The sequence below is a fragment of the Heteronotia binoei genome, chromosome 2 (genome assembly GCF_032191835.1).
Source record: "Heteronotia binoei isolate CCM8104 ecotype False Entrance Well chromosome 2, APGP_CSIRO_Hbin_v1, whole genome shotgun sequence".
NCBI lineage: Eukaryota > Metazoa > Chordata > Lepidosauria > Squamata > Gekkonidae > Heteronotia > Heteronotia binoei.
Window position 1 is genome coordinate 12,611,696 of NC_083224.1, and position 25,290 is coordinate 12,636,985.

The 25,290-nt window shown below is 46.3% G+C and overlaps 1 protein-coding gene across 1 annotated transcript in view; it reads left to right on the forward strand.

Moving 5' to 3' along the window:
- Positions 1-10,063: 10,063 nt before the first annotated feature.
- The window catches only part of RTEL1 (regulator of telomere elongation helicase 1), a 258,104-nt gene continuing 242,877 nt past the window's right edge, over positions 10,064-25,290 (forward strand). Inside the window, exons 1-2 of the mRNA XM_060230590.1 lie at positions 10,064-10,143; positions 14,489-14,620. Of these exons, the coding sequence (XP_060086573.1) occupies positions 14,519-14,620 (102 nt within the window). The 5' untranslated portion in view covers positions 10,064-10,143; positions 14,489-14,518. The remainder of the gene's footprint in view (positions 10,144-14,488; positions 14,621-25,290) is intronic.

The following is a 25,290-nucleotide window of genomic DNA, read 5'->3' on the forward strand; positions in this document are numbered from 1 at the left end:
AAATCAAGACATCAAAAAGATAAAGAATTTGGTTTTTCTAAGAAACCAAACGATCTTGACCAAATAATCCAGACTGACCAGAAATTAATCTCCAAAACCTATGAGTGGTTGCTTAAGGAGAAAATGCAGGGAGAAGTGGCGAAAGAATCTTGGGTTAAATGGTTGAGGGATTTTGGCTATAGTATTGCTATAGAAGATTGGGAGAAATTATGGAAAAGAAATGTAAAATTAATAAAGCCAGCTCTGTATAAGGAAAATCTCTATAAAATGATCTATCGCTGGTACTTAACCCCAGATCGATTGGCCAAAGTCCACCCCAGCTATTCTGACAAATGCTGGAAGTGTAAAAGGATAAAAGGGTCGTTATTTCATGTTTGGTGGAATTGTGAACACGCTAAAAAGTATTGGGCGCTAATTAGTATTTGGACTCAGAAAATCTTAAAAATTACATTACACCACTCCCCAGAACTATATCTTTTAAATGTCTGTACAGAGACCTTTCCGCCTAAAATAATTAAGGTGTTAATGTATATTGTTACCGTGGCAAGAGTATTGTATGCAAAATACTGGAAGTTACTAAATATACCTTCCAGAGAAGAATTTATTGTAAAGCTTATGGAAGCTGCGGAACTGGATTTAATGACTACAAGGTTACGTGATGGCAATATACAAAAATGTAAAGAGAGTTGGGAACCGATATTTTGTTGGGTAAAAAGTAAAGGTATAGTGTTGGATTAATGGGAATATACAAAGCTATTCTCTGTCTACTCCCGGGGTGTTTGGGAGGATGTCTGTGAGGTGGAGGGAGGTTGATATGATGATGTGATTGTGAGATTTGACTGTGAGATGTATGTATTGTATATGTATGTGTATTGTATGTCTAACTGTCTTTGTTTTTCACTTGGGTGTAATAAAGAATTATTCACGGAAAAAAAAAAAGAAAGAAAACAAATCAGCCAGTATCGTAATGCCCCTGTATAAAGCTACGGCGTGGCCTCACTTGGAACAGTGTACAGTTCTCGTCACTGCACCTCAAAAAAGGTATTATAGAATTGGGAAAGGTGCAAAAAAAGGCAACTAAGATGCTAAGGGGATGGAACACGTTCTCTATGAGGAAAGGTTAAAAGGTTTAGGGCTCTTTAGCTTGGAGGAACAAAACGGGTGACATGATAGGGGTGTCCAGCGGTATAACTGCATGGGATAGAGAAGGTAGAGAAAAAAGTACTTTTCTCCCTTTCTCACAATACAAGAACTTGTGGGAACTCAATGAAACCAATGAACAGTAGATTTAAAACAATAAAAGGAAGTCTTTTTTCACCCAAAGAATAATTAACTTGAGAAATTAACTGCCACAGAAGGTGGCGGCAGCTATAAGCATAGACAGCTTCAAGAGGGAGTTGGAGAAACATACGGAGCAGAGGTCCATCAGTGGCTATTAGCCTCAAGGTAGAGACAGCACACTCTGGGTCCGTAATGCTCTGTATTCTTGGTGCTTGAAGGGGCAAGTGTATGCGCAATACATAGCCTCTCCTTTCCCGGTGTAGTGAACGCCGCGTGGTCAGTGTCCGGCTATGCCTGGCAGATGGTCACTGCAATGGCCTCTCCTGCATTACTGCATCCGTGGCAACACCTTCCCGCTGTCCCCCCCCCTGTTTCTCACAGAGTTTGCCACGTCATGGTGCAACCGAATGTCCAGCGGTATAACTGGATGGGCAGGCTGGGCTTACCAACCTCGCCAGCCAAGAGAAGGAAAACTCTAACATCAAGCCTGGGCAGACAGAGCTCGTTAATGTAACACCTACCACTGGAGGACTCGCTGTCGGCATCCCGGCTTACTGGGCCATGGCAGATGACCCCAAGGTGAAAGGGTGGAGCCAGTACTGCACACACTGTGCTTCACCTAAAACTTCCTCTGCGCAGGCCTGAAGCGCATATCCACATCCACAACCCACAACACACCAAGTCCTGCAGCGATGGGCAAGGGGCGAAACGGCAGGTGGAAGATGCCACTGGAAGCCGCAGTCCCGATCCTGCATGTAGGCAGTTCAGGGTATTGGTCGCCTGATGCTGACCCGGAGACGAAAGCATTTTTCGGCAGCACCCTGAACGACCAAGCTTGTCAGCCACCAGCGAGCCTGCAGCAGACGTGGACTACTGCACCCTTCTTAAATCTTCGTTCGCGAAGTCAAGCCGAGAGAGAGAGAGAGAGAAGGGGCAACAGTGTGAGGCCTTCTAGTGTCCTGGCCCCACTGGTGGACCTCCTGATGGCACCTGGTTTCTTTGGCCACTGTGTGACACAGAGTGTTGGGCTAGACAGGGAATTGATCTGATCCAACATGGCTCCTCTTATGTTCTTATTTGCCACCTGCTAAATTAGAGTGACCTAGGACTGCTGTAGGCACCATGCCCTGGTTCATAATCCAGTCAAACTGCAGTCACTGTTACATCAGTTTCTAGCCCTCAATGTTCATTTCTAAAGTGCATCCACAGCCAGCTTTGAAACACAAAGAGGACTTTAAAAATGCCATTTCAGTTGGTCTTTTTTTTAAAAAAAGTTTTGCCCTTTCCCAGTCCAATCATTCAGAAATGCGCTTCATCCAATGATCTTTTTCTGAAGAACACAGCTGGGTGAATAGATTTTTAAAGGTCTCACAAGCTGACCATATTATTCCTTTTGTCCAATGGATTTGTTTTTAATTGTTGCCTTAGTCTCTTCAGTGACAGGTTGCTCAGCAAAGGTCCTAAACCAGGGGTGTCAAACATGTGGCCTGGGGGCCAATTCAGGCCCCTGGAGGGCTCTTATCAGGTCCGCGAGCAACTCACTGCTGTCTACTTCCTCTCTTTCTCTCTCTTGCTTCCTTCTGCATCACCGTTTGCTTTGTCAGGCTTGCTCAATCACACAAGAGCTACACAGCAAAGAAAAAGCCTGCAAACTCTTTGTATTTTGGAATGTGTGTGCCTTTAAATCTCAGCAGGGGGAGGGGCAAGCAGCAGAGCCACATGGCTCTTCCCTGTGAGTGGGTGAGAGATTAAGACAGCACAGTCCCTGCATTTGTTTCAGAAGTCATATGGATAGTAAAGAGTAAACTGGATCCTGATTATGGGATGGAGGAAAACATCCCCTAGAATAGTCTTCTCTCTCCTATGCTCTCATTTCCCTATTATTCTGAAGAAATTGCTGGGAATACAGCAGATTATTACATTCAGCAACTCCCAGGAGCAAACTGCCCAAGTGAGATCACAAAAATGTGGATTTGCAAACCGTTTATTATGGCTGCTTTGTGAGTGCGTGTGGGTGTTCACTTTCATTTAGTGGAATTGCAGCTGCTGGGGAATGAGGAAATTAAGACTGTACTCAGGGAAACTGCACTGCTGTATTTTTATTTATTTGAGGGAATAGGAAAGTCTCCTGGCTCCACCCCCAAAGTCCCCAGGTGTTTTCTGAGTTGGCAAACCTACTAAGCAAAGCTAACTAACCATACAACCATACAACTTTATGTAACACAATACCATCCCTAGCGTAGCCACATCAGCCATCTGTATTGTGATACGTATTTATAGCATCCCTAGGATGTTAATTTGAAACTCTCACAATGCCTTTTCTTTTCCATACCAGGCTTTATTGTTTTTAATAAGTGATGATGCAAATACTTATTTTTTTTTAAAAAAATACATGTTTAAGGCAAATACATATTAAATGCTGTCATGTTGCATTTACCTGGGCAGAAGTCTCATTGGCCCTGATGGCCCAGGCTAGCTCAATCTTGTCAGATCTCAGCTGCTAAGCAGAAGACGACTGCAGATTTATACCCCACCCTTCTCAATGAATCAAAGACTGAGTGGCTTTTTCTTGTTCAGTCGCACAGTCAAGTCCGACTCTTTGCGACCCCATGGACAAAGTCACGCCAGGCCCTCCTGTCTTCCACCATCCTCCGAAGTCTGCTCAAATTCGTGTTTGTTACATCAGTAATGCTGTCCAGCCATATCATCTTTTGCCGCCCCCTTCTTCTTTTGCCTTTTGTCTTTCCCAGCATCAGGGTCTTCTCCAGGAAGTGCTCCCTTCTCATTTGGTGGCCAAAGTATTTGAGCTTCAGCTTCAGCATCTGACCTTCCAGGGAACAGTCTGGGTTGATTTCCCTTTGGACTGACTGATTGGATCTTCTTGCAGTCCAAGGGACTCTCAAGAGTCTTCTCCAGCACCACAGCTCAAAAGCATCTATTCTTCTGTGCTCGGCCTTCCTTACGGTACAGCTCTCACAGCCATACATTACTACTGGGAATACCATCGCTTTGGCTTACAATCTCCTATATCTTCTCCCCCCCACAACAGACACCCTGTGAGGTGGGTGGGGCTGGAGAGGGCTCTCACAGCAGCTGTCCTTTCAAGGACAGAGAGCGGCTTAAAAATCTCCTTTCCCTTCCTCCCCCACAACAGACACCCTGTGAGGTGGGTGGGGCTGAGGGCTCTCCCAGCAGCTGCCCTTTCAAGGACAGAGAACGGCCTACAATCTCCTTTCCCTTCCTCCCCCTCAACAGACACCCTGTGAGGTGGGTGGGGCTGGAGAGGGCTCTCCCAGCAGCTGCCCTTTCAAGGACAGAGAGCGGCCTACAATCTCCTTTCCCTTCCTCCCCCACAACAGACACCCTGTGAGGTGGGTGGGGCTGAGAGAGCTCTGACAGAAGCTGCCCTTTCAAGGACAACCTCTGCCAGAGCTCTGGCTGACCCAAGGCCATTCCAGTAGGTGCCAAGTGGAGGAGTGGAGAATCAAACTCGGTTCTCCCAGATAAGAGTCTGCACACTTAACCACTACACCAAACTGGCTCGGCCCTGGTTAGTACTTGGATGGGAAAATCACCAAAGAATAAGGCCATGGCAAACCTCCTTTGTATGTCTGACCTGACCTGGATGGCCCAAGCTAGCCGGTCTCATCAGATCTCAGAAGCTACGTAGGATCAGTCCTAGTCAGTTCTTGGATGAGAGACCACCAAGGCAGTCCAGGTAACAATGGCAAACCACCTCTGTTCATCTGCCCTGACTTGGATGGCCTAATGTGATCTCCTCAGATCTCAAAAACTAAACAGGGTGGTTACTGTAGGGTTGCCAAGTCTAATTCGGAAAATATCTGGGGACTTTGGGGGTGGAGTCAGACTTTCCCATTTCCAAAATAAATGCATAAAAATACAGCGGTGCAGTTCACCGGAATAGTCATCATTTCCTCATCCCCCCCCCCCAATAGCTGCAATTCCAGTAAATGAAAGTGTAAACACGCAAAAAGCAGCCAAAATGCACAGTTTGCAAGGTCACATTTCTGTGATCTCACTGGGGCATTACTCACAGGAACTGCTGTTCTTCAGCAAACAAAAGATAGAGAGGTAGTTTTCTCCTCTATCCCATAAACAGGTTCCTATACAAAGACTCTGAAAACAATACAAAACAAGCAGAGAGACAGACACACATTCTTACTGGCTCCCCTACAAAGACTTATGAAAAGTACTCTCTCTCTCACTGGGTCTGGTTCCTCCACGACATCTGACAATTACAGGGGCCACACTGCTTTTTCTCTCTCACACGCACAGACTCTTACTGTGAAACGAAAGCAAAACAAACGGAGGCTCTGCTTCTGATCCTTCCCCATGAGGTACTTCCTGCTTCCTGCTCAACTTTAAAGGGGCACACACACACACAAAGAGGCATTTTAAAATGGGGCCTGTTTGCAGGTTTCTTAACCTGCAGGAGCTCTAGAGGTACTGATGGCTGTGGGGTGTGGCTTCCCCCCCGTCGACTAGCTGGCTGGGGGAGGGGGGGAAAGCCTGTAAAACCGGGGAATCCCCCACTGGGACATGATTGGGAAGTGGTTAGTATTGGGAGACCACCGATTTATTATTATCATTTATTTATTACTTTAAATTTCTATCCCGCCCTCTCCGCAAGCAGACTCAGGGCAGCTAACAACATACATTTTTACAATTTAACCAATAAAAACTACAATTTAAAATTATTTAAAACACTTAAACATTAAAACATTCCATTGCATTTTTGGTGCTGTATCACTATGATATAATTTAACATAAATATAAATGTAAATGGTGATCATGGTACTCTGTAATGGTGTAGAGTGGAAGCGCTCTCCCAAATTAGGTTAGATCTCAAAGGCCTGTCGAAACAGTTCGGTCTTACAGGCCCTGCGGAAGGTGGAAAGATCCCGCAGGGCCCTTATGGTCTCTGGGAGAGTATTCCACAGTTCTGGCGCTGCCACCGAGAAGGCCCTAGCTCACGTTTGCCGCAACCTAGCCTCCCTTGGTCCAGGGATAGACAACAGATTTTTTGTCCCTGAACGCAGTGCTCTCCGGGGAACGTGTGGGGAAAGGCGGTCCTGCAGATAGACAGGCCCCTGACCATAGAGGGCTTTAAAGGTCAATACCAACACCTTGAAATGGACTCGGAACACAATAGGTAGCCAGTGCAGCTCTCTCAGCACTGGCCGAATGTGCTCCCAGCGGGGGAGCCCCATTAGCAGCTGCGCTGCAGCGTTCTGCACTAGCTGTAGTTTCTGGGTCAGCGCCAAGGGTAGCCCCATGTAGAGAGCGTTACAGTGATCTATTCTTGAGGTGACCATAGCATGGATCACCAGTGCTAAGTTGTTGCGCTCCAGGAAGGGGGCCAACTGCCACACCCTCCGAAGATGAAAAAAGGCGGATCTAGTAGTAGCTGCTACCTGGGCCTCCATTGTAAGAGAGGACACCAGGAGCACACCCAAGCTCTTGACCTTGGGGGCCGGGATTAGTGACGCCCCATCAAGAGCCGGCAGAGGGATCTCCCACCCTGGACCACCCCGACTCAGATAGAGAACCTCCGTTTTCGTCAGATTCAACTTCAACCGACTCAGCCTGAGCCAAGATGCTACGGCTTGAAGAGCCAGGTCTAGATTTTCCGGGGTACAGTCGGAGTGACCACCCATCAATAGATAGAGCTGGGTGTCATCTGCATATCGGTGACATCCCAGCCCATACCTCCTGACAATCTGGGCAAGGGGGCGCATATAGATGTTAAATAACATCGGGGACAGAACCGCACCCTGTGGCACACCACATATAAGTGGGTGCCTTCGGGATGATTCTTCCCCTATCACCACCCTTTGTCCCCGATCTTGAAGGAAAGAGGCCAACCACCAAGGGTCACTACACAATGTCCAGGGTCACTACACAGAGGCAGGTAATGGCAGACCACCTCTGTTGCCTCTTCCCTTGAAAAGCCTCTGGGGTCACCATAAATCAAGCTGACTTCACAGCAAAAAAGTCTCATTGAATTCAGTGATTTACTTCTGAGCTAACATTCACACAGCGAGTGCTTTTGTAAAGGTCACGCGAATGACACACAAAATATTGCTTTAAACTTGTGAGGGAGAGTGTACCGTTTTTGGAACTGAGGAAGTCATGGGCGGGGGGAGGGGAGCGGGTTGAGGGAATAATACAGTTATGCTGGAGCTGCAATGTCAGAAAAGTAGGGCAAACGGCGAGAAGATACGATAGAACGGGAAAGATGTAGAAGCAGCCAGCCAATGCTGAGTCACAGCAGAATCGATACAAAAGGCAAATCCTGACTCATTCTATCTGCGGTTAGCATTTTTGGAACCTTTCCAGGGTCCCCCCCCCTCCACTTTCCTCTGAAAAATGCAGCCACTGTTTCCCTGTCAATTAGCACTGAATACAACCTGCCATAATAGGATCCCCTGAAAGACACTGTGTGGGAAGGGAGGGGAAAAATACAATGCCTCCAGGAAGTATTGATGTAGCATGATTATAGAGATAACAAAGCTAGTTGTAAAAAAAAAATGTGCAATACTTTAAAGGTAACATCCTACAGTTCTGATAAATGCGTGTCACAATACAGATGACTGATGTGGCTTATAGGTTGCCAGATCCAGGTTGGAAAACTCCTGGAGTTTTGGGGATGGAATCTGGGGAGGACAGGGACCTTCGAGGGGTACAATACCACAAAGTCAACGCTCTAAAGCAGGGGTGTCGAACTCATTTGTTATGAGGGCCGGATCTGACATAAATGAGACATCGCTGGACCGAGCCATGTCGGGTTGGGCTGAGCCATGTGTGTACCTATTTAAGATTAGGTAGCAGAAATATAAACTTTATAAAGGACACAAACACAATTAAACATATTTTTTAAAAACTTAAAACGTTAGCACTCATTGGTCTTAAAGGTTCTTTCTTTGTATCTCTCCCATGGAATCCAGGGAACTGGCCAAAGGAAACTCTGGCTCTTTCCTTCTTCCCCCAGGGTACCAGGATGGGGAGGAGCCTCAGCCAATAGAAGGAAGAGAGGCTCGGCTCAGTAGCTTGGCTGTGTGATTGAGAGAGCCTGGAAAAACAAGCTCTGCTCCCCCCCGGTTCCTCCCCAAGGGAGGAGCCTCAGCCAATGGAGAAAATAGAGGTTTTGCTCTGTAGCTCCTGTGCAATTGAGCAAGCCTTGCAAAGCAAGCTATTGTGCAGAAGGAAGCAAGATATAGGAATAAGGAAGCAGATGACAGCCACTTGCTCGGAAGGCCAGATTCGGCCCCCGGACCGTGTGTTTGACACCCCTGCTCTAAAGCAGTGGTGGCCAAACTTGCTTAATGTAAGAGCCACGTAGAATAAATGTCAGATGTTTGAGAGCAGGCAGGCAGGCAGGCAAGTAGGAGAGAGAAGATAGATGACAGACAGACAGACGACAGATAGACGGACAGGGGGAGGTGGGAAGAATGCAACTTTAAACGTATTCTCCAAGCCGCTGGCTGGCTTGGCTTCGAGAAGTGATTTAAAGAGACATTATTCAAATGTCATAGGAATTCACTTGTGCATACTGATGTTATCAGCTTTTTGCTAAATGTATTTTTAAGACTTTTTGAATTATACACCTTAATAGTTTGAATACGTCGCCAGTAATTTATAACCGCGGCCTCTTCTGGTTTTCATACTTGCAGCTATTTGCGGTTTCCTCTTATTGTTTTTCCCACCTGGGGATTGGCAACCCTACATGCCCTCAGCCTAGCCTACCTCACAGGGTCGTTGTGAGGATAAAATGGAGGAGAAATAGTCCAACTTTTTTGGATCCCCACCAGGGAGAAAGGCGGGGATACGAAGAAATAAAACTGCACTAAGTTCAAGTGTTTCGACCGAGCTCGTTTAAGCAGCTTCTTCTAAACAAACCCTGATTAGATTTCTGAATCGACCGAAAAGCTCAGGAAACCTCGGCCTCAGCTAGGGTTGCCAATCCCCAGGTGGGGGCGGGGGATCCCCCGTTTTGGAGGCCCTCCCCCCGCTTCAGGGTCGGCAGAAAGCGGGGGGGGGGGGGAAATGTCTGCTGGGAACTCTGTTATTCCCAATGGAGTTTTATTCCCATAGAAAATAATGGAGAATTGATCCACGGGTATCTGGGGCTTTGGGGGGGGGGGCTCTATTTTGGGGTAGAGGCACCAAATTTTCAGAATAACATCTAGTGCCTCTCCCCAAAATGCCCAAGTTTCAAAAAGATTGGACCAGGGGGTCCAATTCTATGAGCCCCAAAAGAAGGTGCCCCTATCCTTCATTATTTCCTATGGAAGGAAGGAATTGAAAAGGTGTGCCGTCCCTTTAAATGTGATGGCCAGAACTCCCTTTGGAGTTCAATGATGCTTGTCACAGCCTTGATCTTGGCTCCACCCCCAAAGTCTCCTGGCTCCACCCCCAAAGTCTCCTGGCTCCACCCCCAAAGTCCCCAGATATTTCTTGAATGGGACTTGGCGACCCTAGCCTCAGCCCTTCTTCTATCTATTTAATACTCGTACGAGTATTCAAAAATAAACACCTCGCCTTAATTACCTCCATTTTCCTTGAAACGAGCAAAAAAAAAAAAAAAAGGGCGGGAAAAGGGGGGGTGGAAATCCTGAGGAGAATTAAGCGGCGCAGAGGAGGAGGAGGGGCTCTAGGTTACCACGGCGACGGTACTCTCGCGAGACGTCGGAGCCGGCTGCCGTCTAGCCTTCGCCTCCCTCTCACGCGCGCGAGAAGAGGAAAAAAAAAAAGAAAGGAAAGAACGCCGGGGCCAATAGGCAGCCTGCGCGACGTCACGTGACGGCGGGAGCGGGGATTGCGAACCGGGTTGGCGGTGAGGTGGGTGAGGGCTCTTTGGGGGGGGCGGGGCTTCCAGGCTTTCTCACCCTCAGGGGTAGTGGAGCGCATTGGAAGCCGACTGGGGGTACCGGAAGTTCGTCAGGGAGCTTCCTGTTTAGGCCCAGAAGTCCTGTGTGGGGAAGGGGGTCCTGTGTGGGGAAGAGGGCTTTGCTGAGGGCAGGGCGGTCTCTTTTCCCCGGGGGAGAGACACCCTCACCCCGCCTCGTGCTGCCCCGCAGGGCAAGGAGCGACTTGGCGTTTGTGCGGAGCCTCTCCACCACCCCAGCACAGCCCCTCGTGCCTGTTAAGTTGGGATTGCCAACCTCCAGGAAGTGCCTGGAGGGGTCCTGGATTTACAGCTGATCTCCAGATAGATTCAGGTGGGTAGCAGCGCTCCCTCTAAGCCAGGAGTGGCCAAACTGGGGCTCATATTGTGTGGCTCTCGAAGCCCCCATTGGCCAGCTTGGAGGTGACCTTTGTCTCTTTAAATCACTATGCCAAGCCAGCCGGCAGCTTGGAGAATGCATTTACTGTTAAACTTGCTTTCTTTCCACCTCTCCCTCCCTTCCTCCTCTATTTGCTTTCCTTCCTTGTAGCTCTCAAACATCTGGTGTTCATGTCTCGCACAGATGGCATTTGCCTCTTTAAATCACTTATCCAAGCCAAATCAGCTGGTGTCTTGGATAATGTATTTTTCCACCTTTCCCTTCCTCCCTTCCCCCTCCTCTATTTGCCTTCCTTCCTTGTAGCTCTCAAACATCTGGTGTTCATGTCTCGCAACTCTCAAACAGATGGCATTTGCCTCTTTAAATCACTTATCCAAGCCAAATCAGCTGGTGTCTTGGATAATGCATTTTAAGTTGCTTTCTTTCCACCTTTCCCTTCCTCCCTTTCCCCTCCTCTATTTGCCTTCCTTCCTTGTAGCTCTCAAACATCTGGTGTTCATGTCTCGCAGCTCTCAAACAGATGGCATTTGCCTCTTTAAATCACTTATCCAAGCCAAATCAGCTGGTGTCTTGGATAATGCATTTTAAGTTGCTTTCTTTCCACCTTTCCCTTCCTCCTTTCCCCCTCCTCTATTTGCCTTCCTTCCTTGTAGCTCTCAAACATCTGGTGTTCATGTCTCGCAACTCTCAAACAGATGGCATTTGCCTCTTTAAATCACTTATCAAAGCCAAGTCAGCTGGTGTCTTGGATAATGCATTTTAAGTTGCTTTTTTTCCACCTCTCCCTCCCTCATCTATTTTCCTTCCTTCCTGTCTTGCGGCTCTCAAACATCTGACATTCCTGTCTTGTGGTTCTCAAATATCTCATGTTTCTTCTATATTATATTAAGCAAGTTCGGCCACTCCTGCTCTAAGCTGAGTTAGTGTGAGCTAGCTCATGGGGTTTTTTAATCTTCCAGCTCACACATTTTTGTCTCAGCTCAGGAAAAACGGCCCCAGAGCAAACAAATTGATGCAGGAGCTCACCAGTAGCTCATGAAGTAGAATTTTTGTTCACAAGACTCCACAGCTTAGAGGTAGCATTGGTGGGTAGCAATGTTGGTTTGAAGCAACAGGACACAGTTTGAGTCCAGTGACACCTTTAAGACCAACAGTGTTTTCTTCTGGGTATAAGCTTTCATGTGCATGCAATGTTCAGATATAGCTGCTCTCCGGATGATAGAATCAGTTCCTTTGGAGAAAATGGCTGTTGGGGTGGGGGGAGAACTCTAGCATTATGTCCAACTGAGAACCTTTCCCAAACCCCACCTTCCCCAAGGTCCACCTCCAAATCTCCAGAAATTTTCCAATCCTGAGCTATTTGTTTCAATCATATCCCACTTTTCTCCCAAAGTGGCTTGCAACATTCTCCCTTTTTCTGTTTTTTTCCTCACAACAACCTGGTGAGGAAGGCTGCACTGAGCAGGTGTGACTTGCCAAAGTTCACAAGTGCAATAACGAAGAAGTAATAATCAAAATCCAACAATTATTTTACAAGACCTTTAAATAATGTGAATTTCACACCAAACACTCATTCATTACTTCACTGGGCGAGATAATCCGTAAATTTTACAGAAATTAATTCCATCAATAAAGTGCTTAGTGCAACAAAAGTGCTTGTATAATAAAGTGGCAATCGCTCATACAAGCACATAAGGCGGTGGACTAATGGACTAATGTATCTATCTTGGCACTTTATTATACAAGCACTTTTGTTGCACTAAGCACTTTATTGAAGGAATTAATTTCTGTAAAATATTGTATGTGTGCTTAGATGCATATAGTCATGAAATTTACGGATTGTCTCACCCAGTGAAGTAATGAATGAGTGGTGTGAAATTCACATTCTTTGAAGGTCTTGTAAAATAATTGTTGGATTCTGATCATTACTTCTTCATTATTGCATCATGGTTTCTTCCCCTGTTCTCAACCTTTCCGTGATTCTCCCTATTAATTTTGAAGTTCACAAGTGAGCTTGTCTGACAGAACAAAGTCTGAGTCTAGCGATACCTTTATGACCGACCAAATTTTATTGTGGGTATAAGCTTTCCTGTGTATGTACACTTCAACAGATACATAGTATCAGGTACACACTGTGTATCTGGTGTAGTGTCATAGTATCATAAGCTTTCCTGTTCATGCACACTTCTTCAGCTTATACCTTGAATAAAACTTTATTGGTATTTAAAGTGCCACTGAACTCAAGACTTTGTTCTGTTGCTTCAGACCAACATCGTTGCCCACCTGGATCTATTCTTTGGCTAACCTGGATCTATTCTTTGGCTAAGTGAGGACTTCAAACATGGCTCTCCCTGATCATAGCCAGACACTGGCTGCTACACCATGTTGGCTATTAGTTGCACACAGACAGCCCCCCAGTCTCAAACAACTCCTCACCCACAACTATACAGCATCTCATCTGAGCATGGACACCGGTACCAGAACCTGCAATAAACCCAAGTGCCAACTTTGCTGCCACATACACCCATACCTTTCATGGCTATCCAGACCAAATGGCCTTCTAAATTGTCACACTGTTCCATCATGTGATCCCAGCTGGTTTGCCCTCTTAATCAACACTGCACGTATTTCATCCCACTGTGCCTGATCCCCTCGTCTGAAGAAGTGTGTTTTTAGCACACGAAAGCTTGCGTTCTGAATCAAACTTGGTTGGACTTAAAGGTGCAACTTGACTCCTGCTTCGTTCAGCTGCATTTGAACCATTGCACCGTGTTTTAGGTTTCTTTATTGCGAGAGGGGTAGAAATCAGCTTTCAGAGCAGTATCTGAAAGACGTTGAGAGGATTCTACTTATGTGGATTTTCAGCAAAGAGTCCAATAGCGCTTTAAAGACTAAAAAAGCCAGTTTGGTGTAGTGGTTAAGTGTGCGGACTCTTATTTGGGAGAACCGGGTTTGATTCCCCACTCCTCCACTTGCACCTGCTGGCATGGCCTTGGGTCAGCCATAGCTCTGGCAGAGGTTGTCCTTGAAAGGGCAGCTGCTGGGAGAGCCCTCTCCAGCCCCACCCACCTCACAGGGTGTCTGTTGTGGGGGAGGAAGGGAAAGGAGATTGTGAGCCGCTCTGAGACTCTTCGGAGTGGAGGGCGGGATATAAATCCGATATCTTCATCTACCTCACAGGGTGTCTGTTGTGGGGGGGGGGGAGGTAAAGGAGATTGTGAGCCGCTCTGAGACTCTTCGGAGTGGAGGGCGGGATATAAATCCGATATCTTCATCTACCTCACAGGGTGTCTGTTGTGGGGGAGGAAGGGAAAGGAGATTGTAGGCTGCTCTGTCCTTAAAAGGGCAGCTGCTGTGAGAGCCCTCTCCAGCCCCACCCACCTCACAGGGTGTCTGTTGTGGGGGAGGAAGGGAAAGGAGATTGTGAGCCGCTCTGAGACTCTTCGGAGTGGAGGGCGGGATATAAATCCAATATCATCTTCTTCTTCTTCTAAAAAGGTTTGCTGCAGAGTCAATCACTGCTCACTTCTTCCGATACAGCTAGAAAGTCCATCTGTCCTTATATCTTGAGAGTGAAGTGATCTCAGATGCTAAATGACGATAGCACCTGAAAGATAATGGCAGGAGTGACCAATCAATCGCCTAGTATTGTCATTTGCCCGTCGTTGTCATTTGGCTTCTGAGATAACTCCAAGGCATAAGGACAGATGGACTTGCATTCTTGCTGTATCTGAAAAAGTGAGCAGGAACCTTGTACCCTGCCGCAAATGTTGTTAATCTTTAAAGGGATACTGAACTCTCGCTCTTTTCTGCTGCTACTAACAGACTAACGCAGCTAGCCATTTTGATCTGTCTTCAGCAAAGAGGTCTGTTTTACTTAAGCATGCTTTTGGTTCTAGGTGCTAATATCCTGGTGCATCAGATGAAATATGCCCCAAATAAAATTAAATGGCATTACTGTGGATTTCCCGTTTCAACCCTATCTATGCCAGGAGGCATACATGTCCAAAGTGTTGGAATGCCTACAAAAGGTAAGTATTGTGAGACATCACAGATAAAAAAGTTCCTGTTTCCACTTTTGGACCTAGTTTTAGAAAATGTCGGTCACCTCAAGAATCGATTACTGTAACGCTTTAGGAGAGCCAGTTTGGTGTAGTGGTGAAGTGTGCGGACTCTTATCTGGGAGAACTGGGTTTGATTCTCTACTCCTCCGCTTGCACCTGCTAGCATGGCCTTGGGTCAGCCATAGCTCTGGCAGAGGTTGTCCTTGAAAGGGCAGCTACTGTGAGAGCCCTCTCCAGCCCCACCCACCTCACAGGGTGTCTGTTGTGGGGGAGGAAGGGAAAGGAGATTGTGTGATTCTTCGGAGTAAAGGGCGGGATATAAATCCAATATCTTCTTCTTCTACATGGGGCTGACTCATACTCAGAAGCTACAGCTGGTGCAAAATGCTGCAGCCAGGCTACTAATGGGGCTTCCTCGTCAGGAGCACATTCAGCCTGTGCTGAGAGTGCTGCACTGGCTGCCTGTTGCGTACCGAATCCGTTTCAAGGTCCTGGTATTATCCTTCAAAGCCCTATATTGCCTAGGACCTACCTGTCTGCGGGACCGCCTTGCTCCACATGTTCCCCAGAGAGCACTGCGATCAAGCTCTCAAAAGTCCTGGTATTAACCTTCAAAGCCCTATATGGCCTAGGACCTACCTATTTGCAGGACCGCCTTGCCCCACATGTTCCCCAGAGAGCACTGCGATCAAGCTCTCAAAATCTTCTGGCTGTCCCTAGGCTAAAGGAGGCTAGGCTCAACTCCACCAGAGCAAGAGCCTTCTCGGTTGTGGCCCCAATACTTTGGAACACCCTCCCAGAAGCCATCAGGGCCCTGCGGGATTTATCGCGGTTCCACAGGGCCCGCAAGACTGAACTGTTTTGGAAGGCATATAACATCTAATGGGAGAGGGCTGCCACCATATCTGGATCCATAGCGCTTTTATTACTAACTGCCCAGGATCTGTGCGTGTGAGAAAGAAAATATTACATGATCCGCCTGAAGTAGCACCATTGTAATTTATCTGATTGTTTTATTGTTTGAATGTTGTTTACTGTCTATTTTATGCTGTTAGCCGCCTTGAGACTGTATGGAATGGGTGGGATATAAATATAAAGTAAATAAATAAAAAATAGAAAATTGGAAAGAATTTTAGCATCTCTAATGAAGGCTCTGCGATTGACCTGTCTAAAATGTGGCCATTTTTAAATTAAAAAACCCTAATAACAACATTTATTGTCCAAAGCTGAAATATACAGGCTCGGTGGTAGAGCATCTGCTTGGGAAGCAGAAGGTCCCAGGTTCAATCCCTAGCATCTCGGAAAAAGGGTCCAGGCAAATAGGTGTGAAAAACCTCAGCTTGAGACCCTGGAGAGCTGCTGCCAGTCTGAGAAGACAATACTGACTTTGATGGACCAAGGGTCTGATTCAGTATAAGGCAGCTTCATATGTTCATATGTTCATACAGATGTTGAACGTCCAAATCAATAGATGTATAAAATCCACCGCCTACCTATACATTCTTGAATCTCACAACACTTAGAGGGGCCTTTACTTTAGCTAGGAGTATGTCCTTGCCATATGTAGTAGAGGGGAGGTATAAAGGAACTCCTTATGCACTTAGGCTCTGTTCCTGTTCCCAGCCTGAAATAGAGTCTCTGGAGCATATATTTTTTAATTGTTCTTTTCACACAGTGAGCCAAAGGGAAATTATTAGCCCGCTGTTGGAAAGGTTCCCTGGCAGATCAGATAGACTCAAATTAGATTATCTTCTGTCAGGTAGAAACCACCAAGCAACAAGACAAATTTTAAAGTGACTTTTTAAATTGGTTTAAAGGATTAAATAATAATCTTTTAAATTCTTTTTTACTGTTATAACCCTCAAGTCATCAAATTTTAACATGCAGATACTTTGCGGGACTTTTTATAAGGTACTTTTAAGGTTGTTCTAGATGACTAAAATATTCTAGTCAATGACTGTAATAATAAACTGAACTAGATGTATAAAACTAAGACATTTCCATAGTTACTTTTGTTACATCACTTAGAAATATATCAAAGGTCTATAATACAGGTTTTTTTGGAACAATATATTTTTCTGCCACGTATTCCAAAAGAAGATATCATAGTGCTACCACTTTTTTCCCCCATGATTTTCAGCTGGTGAATTTAAAATATTTTAGGTTAATTTGATTTGAGATGAATAAAGTTTAGTTGGGAGGATCCAAAAATATGTTCACAGACAGCTTAGCTGAAGTTGCCCTGTTCATGATATATGTAGAAGAAGAAGATGATATTGGATTTATATCCCGCCCTCCACTCTGAAGAGTCTCAGAGCGGCTCACAATCTCCTTTACCTTCCTCCCCCACAACAGAAACCCTGTGAGGTATTTTGGGGAGAGGCACTAGATGCTATACGAAAAATTTGGTGCCTCTACCTTAAAAAATAGCCCCCCCAGAGCCCCCAATACCCACGGATCAATTTCCTATTATTCCCTATGGGAATCGTTCTCCATAGGGAATAATAGAGTGCCTAATAGACATTTCCCTCCCCCCCCCACGCTTTCTAAAGGGGGGGAGGGCCTCCAAACTAGGGAATCCCCTGCCCCCTCCCTCTCACACACACACACTTACCAGATCTTCCTCCGGACAACTCTACTTCCTGTGAAAACGAAAGCAAAAGAAAGGGAGGGGCCGTTCTCAGAAGCCCTTCCTGCTTCCTGCCCAGCCTTAAAGGGGCAGACATTTTGCAAACGGCTCAGGAGCTCTACAACATGAAGCCTAAAGGTATGTTCTCCCCCCCCCTCCACCCCCACCCCCGCTTCCAGAGTTTTGAAGAGCGGGAGATGAGGCTGCGAACCCAGAAGTCTCCCGCCAGAGCGGGAGGTTTGGGAAGCCTACTCTATAGTTATACTCCACTTTTTCCCCCGCAATGGAGCATTCTCCCGTCATTCATTTTATTCTCATAGCCACAAACTGGTTGGGGCAGCTTAATTTAATATAATTTAATTTTTAGGTTTATATCCGCTCTGTCCCGCAGGCGGGCGCAGGGGTAGCTTACAACAATAAAACAACAGAGTTAAAATAATATCATAAAAACAGACATTATGAAACAGGAGCAGCACAGCAAACAATCTTAGTTAGCCTATGAAAGTGACTGAGCCAAGGTCATCCAATGAGCTTCCAGGACAGAACAATTATGGCTAATATGTAAAGTTGCCCCAAGCATAGCAGAGCCAGTTTGGTGTAGTGGTTAAGTGCGCGGAACCAGGTTTGATTCCCCACTTCTCCACATGCAGCCACCTGGGTGGCCTTGGGTCAGCCATAGCTCTGGCAGAGGTTGTCCTTGAAAGGACAGCTGCTGTGAGAGCCCTCTCCAGCCCCACCCACCTCACAGGGTGTCTGTTGTGGGGGAGGAAGGGAAAGGAGATTGTAGGCCACTCTCTGTCCTTGAAAGGACAGCTGCTGGGAGAGCCCTCTCCAGCCCCACCCACCTCACAGGGTGTCTGTTGTGGGGTGAGGAGATAAAGGAGATTGTGAGTCGGGCTGAGATTAGGAGTGGAGGGCGGGATATAAATCCAATATCATCATCTTCTTAAGAGCTGGATGTTGATGGGTCCGATCTTAGCTCATCTATGAACCCATCTGCCCCTGTACCGAACTCGAAAACTGCAGCTAGTGCAGAATGCAGCGGCCAGGCTGTTGGTGAGACTGCCTCGGTGGGAGCACGTGCAGCCTAGGTTGCGGGAGCTGCACTGGCTGCCAATTGTGTTCCGAGTTCGTTACAAGGTGCTGGTTATTACCTTTAAAGGCCTTTATGGCCGAGGACCTGTCTACCTTAGGGACCGCCTCTCTCCATATATCCCCCAGAGAGCACTGAGATCTAGCTCCCAAAATCTCTTAAAAATCCCTGGACCAAGAGAGGCCAAATTGAAAACAACTCGAGAGCAGGCCTTCTCAATAACGGCTCCCCATTGGTGGAATCAATTACCAGCGGAGGTTCGAGCCCTGCGGGACTATAATCAGTTCCGCAGGGCCTGTAAAACTGTCCTTTTTCAAATGGCCTACAAGATTGAATCCTGAAGTGACACCTAGCCATCTGATATATACTGTCTTGTATTATAGCACCTTAACTGTTGTGGTTTTAATTAAATTATTTAAATGTATTTTATTGTATAATGTATTTATTGTAATCATGGCACTTTCCATGTCTGTAAGCCGCCCTGAGCCTGCCTCGGTGGGGAGGGCGGGATATAAATAAAAATTATTATTATTATTATTAACCCATCTGATGGCCTTCATCTGTGGTAATAATAGTAATACTTCCCCTTTTTTAAGAGTTGTGAAGGTTACTGACATATGAATGTGAGGGGGCTTGAGCAGTTAGGAAAAATTCTCTCTCTCTTTCTCTCAATATGTGCGCATATATTGTTCTTCATAATTGGAAAGCTTGCATGAACTTTCCATCAGCTGAAATTGGTCCAGTTACGCACACAGGCTTGAATTTCATAGATATTTTTATACTGTGCAGAACAGATGCATTTCTGAGCACACAAAACGTGCTCAACACTTCCTGAAAAGAGGCTCTTCTGCAAAACCCGCCTCCTGTCAGTGCCTGAAATATTCGTATTAGAACCGTTTGTAGAGAGGTGGGCAGGCGGGTTTTCTAGTCAAAGAAGAGGAAAGAGAGAGGAGAAGGGAGAGAAGCAAATAACTGGTCCTTCTGTTCATACAATCTGTTCTTGAGTCGTAAGGATTAACACAAGTCATTGTATTTATATGCTTGGCTCCCCTATAAGGGAAACTTTATGGATTGTTACGCTTGATGTCTATTTTGGAAATCTTTAGAATTATCGTTATCCTACACAGGGAGTCAGAACAAGGGTCTGCTTTGGAAACAAGGGTCTGTGTTGTTGCCGCTGTTGTGAGAGCTACTTTCTGTGGGCCTCATAGGCACTGCACTATGAAAGCTTGCAGTGAGAGGGCAGTGTGGTGTAGCTGTAAGAGTGTCAGACTAGGATCTGGGAGACGCAGGTTCAAATCTCCACTCTGCCACGAAAGCTTGTTGGGTGACCTTGGGCTAGTCACACACCCTCAATCTAACCTCACAGGGTTGTTGTGAGGATAAAATGGAGGAGAAGGGAACAGTGACGGCCGCTTTGGGTTCCTGTCTGGTGAGGCGTATAAACAGGGGTGGAATTCTAGCAGGAGCTCCTTTGCATATTAGGCCACACACCCCTGATGTAGCCAGTCCTCCGCGAGCTTACAAGGCTCTTTCTTGTAAGCTCTTGGAGGATTGGCTACATCAGGGGTGTGTGGCCTAATATGCAAAGGAGCTCCTGCTAGAATTCCACACCTGAGTATAAATGAGGTAAATAAAATGTTTCTTGTTGTAAGCCGAATTGGTGAAATCTCCCTTTGCATCTCTTGGAGTGCCAGTTGATTAAATGGCACAGATTGATTTATGACAGCTTGCAGGTGGCATTTCAGGGCTACAAGAACTCTGGCATGCGTGCCTGAAAACTGAGTTGAACCTAACTCGTAAAATTTTAATTCTTGGTGTGCATCTATCATATAACACAAGTGTGGGCCTGCGAGGCTTGTGATGGGGGAGAATTCAGTGGCAGACTGGGTTTAAAAACATCGGTGGTCAGGAGACATAGGGGGCCCACCCGCAGCCATAAGGCTATCATTTAATTTGTATAAGAAATAAATAATTTTTTCAAAAAATATATGTGGAAAAAAGGTACAATTAAAGCTTTTGCAAAATGTGTGTGTGTGTGTGTGTATACACACACACACACACACACACACATTTCGCAAAAGCTTTAATTGTACCTTTTTTCCACATATATTTTTTGGAAAAAAAAACCAACCCCAAATCAGACTTTTCCTGCAGCCACCGTGGCCAGATCTGCCTGTCCCGCATTGGTCTTGTCAGCCACCAGCGAGCCTGCAGCAGACGTGGACTACTGCACCCTTCTTAAATCTTCGTTTGCGAAGTCAAGCCGAGAGAGAGAGAGATATGTTAGTAATTACAGTGTACATATATTGTACATATTACTGGCAGTATACAGTAGATTCTCAATGTAAATCCAGATTGCATTTTCTCCAGGGGAGCTGATCTCTGCCAGCTGGGGATCAGTTGTAAAAGAGGGAGCTCTCCAGGCCCCACCTGGAGGCTGGCAACCCTAAACACAATATAATTTTTTGCTGCATTACAGTAATAATACCGGGACTTCTGTTATAGTTTCAAGCTACTAAAAGCGTCATTCGCATTTTTAACACATTGTCTAATGTTTAAGTGGGCCCGCTTGCCATTGGGCAAGCTGACCCCCTGGCCAGTCCCCCATTTCTCTCTGGGCTCCTGGTCTCCAATGCAGTCACCTGTGACTCCGCCAAAAGTAGGTGGATTTTCTGCACTGTTGCAGAGAACACTGTTTGGGGAGGGGGGGATTTAAACTCCCAAAGTTTTTTTTTTTAAGATTTCAGTTTTTTGGTGGGGGAGGTCCCCCAAGTTTGCAGGAATATATGTTTAGAATCTCCCTGGCCCTGATCTGTGGATTTAGGAATCCTCAGATGGGGCCCACGCGTTGCTGTGGGACATATAGATATTTGGTGTGGCTAAATTGCGGCCCTGTGGTGTGGTGGGACTCCCACCCCATTTACATGATGTTCTTGTACAATGAGACAACGAATAGGGCCATGTTTTATATATCTTTGTTGCAGAATTTGGGCTGGATGGAGCTTCAGTTGTCTGCAGGGGTGGGATTCTAACAGGAGCTCTTCTGCATATTAGGCCACACATCCCTAATGTTGGCTAATGTGCAAAGGAGCTCCAGCTAGAATTCTACCCCGGTTGTCTGCCTATGTTATCCCAGTGCTGTTTCAGTTTGTATAGCACTTAGCGGCCCCGTAAGCCGTTCTGAGTCTCTGATTCAGAGAGAAGGGCGGGGTATAAATCTGCAATTCTTCTTCTTCCAGGAACTACAGAATATGTGTGAAAGAGCCATATATGGCTCCTGAGCCTCAGTTTGGCCTCCCCTGGTACGGAGATAATTTTGCCTAGTAAATAACATCTCATTACACCTCTGTGAAAGGACAGAATATTTTTTTCCCCAGGAAGCTGCCTCCGCATCCCCCCCCCCCCCGCCCACCTCACTATGCTGTTGCCTGACTCCTTTGCTTCACTGCATCTGTCCGCCTGTTCCTCCTTCAACCCACAGCTTTTCCTCCAGCTGGAAAGGGAGCATCTGGGGTTATCGCAGAAGCAGAGCCAGAGCAGCCCGTGGGGTCAAGTCATCTCGCTCCTTTTCCTTGGTCTGAACAGTGTGTAAACCAGAAAGAGGGCTTTAGCTGTAGACCTTAACGTCATAGAGTCTTAAAATGAATAAAATAACTTCGTTTATTATTCATTCATTCATTCATTCATTCATCATTCATTCATTCATTCGGGGCTTTTTTTATAGAAGAAAACTCAGCAGGAACTTATTGGCATATTAGGCCACACCCCCTGACATCACCATTGTTTCGCATAGGGCTTTTTTGCAGGAAAAAAAGCCGGCAGGAAATCATTTCTATATTAAGCCACACCCCCTGACATCAGCATTGTTTCGCATAGGGCTTTTTTGCAGGAAAAAAAAACCGGCAGGAAATCATTTGCATATTAGGCCACACCCCCTGACATCACCATTGTTTCGCATAGGGCTTTTTTGCAGGAAAAAAAACCCGGCAGGAAATCATTTGCATATTAGGCCACACCCCCTGACATCACCATTGTTTTGCATAGGGCTTTTTTGCAGGGAAAAAACCCGGCAGGAAATCATTTGCATATTAGGCCACACCCCTGACATCACCATTGTTTTGCATAGGGCTTTTTTGCAGGGAAAAAAACCAACAGGAAATCATTTGCATATTAGGCCACACCCCCTGATACCAAGCCAGTCGGGACTGTGTTCCTGTGCGTTCCTGCTCAAAAAAAGCCCTGTATTCATTCATTCATTCATTCATTCATTCATTCACTCAATTTATATCCCGTCCTCCCCGCCAAACCAGGCTCAGGGAGACTCACATTGAAAAGTCGTAAAAACCAGTATTAGTAAGCCGTACATAAAAATATAAAATACATCATAGATAAAAAGCATATAAAACAATATCATACAACAACAGTAGGTGCTATTTGACCTAACAGTAAGTTGTATTAGTAATGGCGGGTAACTGCCAAGTCAATCAATGTAAATTCTATAGTTAGCTGTTACTGCGCATTAAGCAAAAGGTCCCAGGAGACGGTGGAATATTCGAGGTGGGCCGAATGGTGTCTTATTTCTTTTTGGGCTGGATGGTGTAATATCTGTTTTTCCTATTGTCGTAGATTTTAATTCAAAAACGCCTGGCAAAAGAGCACCGTTTTGCAGGCCCTGCCAAACCGTGAGAGCTCTTGCAGGGCCCTAACCTCCTCCGGAAGCTCGTTCCACCGGGCAGGAGCCGCAACGGAAAAGGCCCTGGCTTTAGTTGCCTTGAGCCTGGCCTCTTTGAAGTGGGGATCGAGAGTAGATGTTGTGACCCTGACCGAAGTGCTCTCTGGGGTACATGCGGGGAAAGGCGGTCCCTAAGGTATGCGGGTCCCAGGCCACATAGGGCTTTAAAGGTGATAACCAGCACCTTGGAGCGGATCCGGTAAGCAATAGGTAGCCAGTTTAACATTCTGTTTTGGGTCCCATTAACATAGCATCTCTTTAACACTCAGTGCAGGTTGAAATGTATGCTAAATATAGGAGAGAACGCACCGCTTGACGAGATCAGAGCTTTCCTGCTGTTCCCAGACGAGGCATGTGAGTGCAAGTGAGAGGTATCCAGAGAAGGCCTGCTGGCAGCTTGAGGGCTTTTACTGCCTTGTTCTCTCTGTGCAGTCTCATATCGGGACTCTGCACTTTTGCAGAGCCTTATTTGTAAACTCGCACTAAAGCTCATATTCTTTGCCTCATCTTTGGGTGTACAGCGTCGTCAGGAAAGCTAAGAAGTGTATTTCTTTTGACATGGATACAGTCTCTTGGGATGGTCCAGGCTAGTCTGATTTTGACAGATCTCGGAAGGGAGGGACGGTGGCTCAGTGGTAGAGCATCTGCTTGGGAAGCAGAAGGTCCCAGGTTCAGTCTCCGGCATATCCGACTAAAAAGGGTCCAGGCAAATAGGTGTGAAAAACCTCAGCTGGAGAGCAGGGGAGGGACGGTGGCTCAGTGGTAGAGCATCTGCTTGGTAAGCAGAAGGTCCCAGTTTCAATCCCTGGCATCTCCAGTTAAAAAGGGTCCAGGCAAGTAGGCGTGAAAAACCTCAGCTTGAGACCCTGGCGAGCAGGGGAGGGACGGTGGCTTGGTAAGCAGAAGGTCCCAGGTTCAGTCCCTGGCATCTCCAGCTAACAAGGATCAAGAAATAGGTGTGAAAAACCTCAGCATGAGACCCTGGAGAGCCATTGCCAGTCTGAGTAGACAATACTGACTTTGATGGACCAAGGGTCTGATTCAGTATAAGGCAGCTTCATAGGTTCATATGTTCAAGTTAAGCAAGGTTGATCCTGGTGAGGACTTGGATGGGAGACGGCCAAGGAAGTTCAGGGTTGCTACAGAGAAGTAAATCTAAATTCAAGTCGATGGGGTGTGAACTGGCAGAGACTGACCAAGAGAGAGATCTTGGAGTTGTGGTAGACAACTCACTGAAAATGTCGAGACAGTGTGCGATTGAAATTTAAAAATGCCAACGCCGTGCTGGGAATTATTAGGAAGGGAATTGAAAACAAATCAGTTGGTACCATAATGCCCCTGTATAAATCGATGGCGAAGCCTCATCTGGAGTACTGTGTACAGTTCTGGTCTCCGCACCACAAAAAAAGATACTATAGCATTGAAAAAAGTGCAGAAATGGGCAACCAGAATGATTAAATTTCCCTATGAAGAAAGGTTAAAACGCTTGGGGCTCTTTAACTTGGAGAAACATTGACTGTGGGGTGACATGATTGAGGTTTACAAGATTACACATGAGATAGAGAAGGTAGAGAAAGAAGTCCTTTTCTCCCTTTCTCACAATACAAGAACTCGTGGGCACTCAATGAAATTGCTGAGCAGTCAGGTTAGAACGGATAAAAGGAAGTACTTCTTCACTCAAAGGGTGATTAACACGTGGAATTCACAGCCACAGGAGGTGGCAGTGACAACAAACATAGGGGATTGGATAAACATGGAGCAGAGGACCATCACTGGCTGTTAGCCACATTGTCTTGTTGGAACTCTCTGGGAAAGTGATGCTCTGTATTCTTGATGCTTTTGGGGGGGGCACAGTGAGGGGGCTTCTAGTGTCCTGGCCCCACTGGTGGACCTCCTGATGGCACTTGGTTTTTTTGGCTACTGTGTGACACAGAGTGTTGGACTGGATGGGCCATTGGCCTGATTCAACAGGGCTTCTCTTATGTTCTTATGTAACACTGAGTGTTGGACTGGATGGGCCATTGGCCTGATCCAACAGGGCTTCTCTTATGTTCTTATGTAACACTGAGTGTTGGACTGGATGGGCCATTGGCCTGATTCAACGTGGCTTCTCTTATGTTCTTATGTAACACTGAGTGTTGGACTGGAGGGGCCATTGGCCTGATCCAACAGGGCTTCTC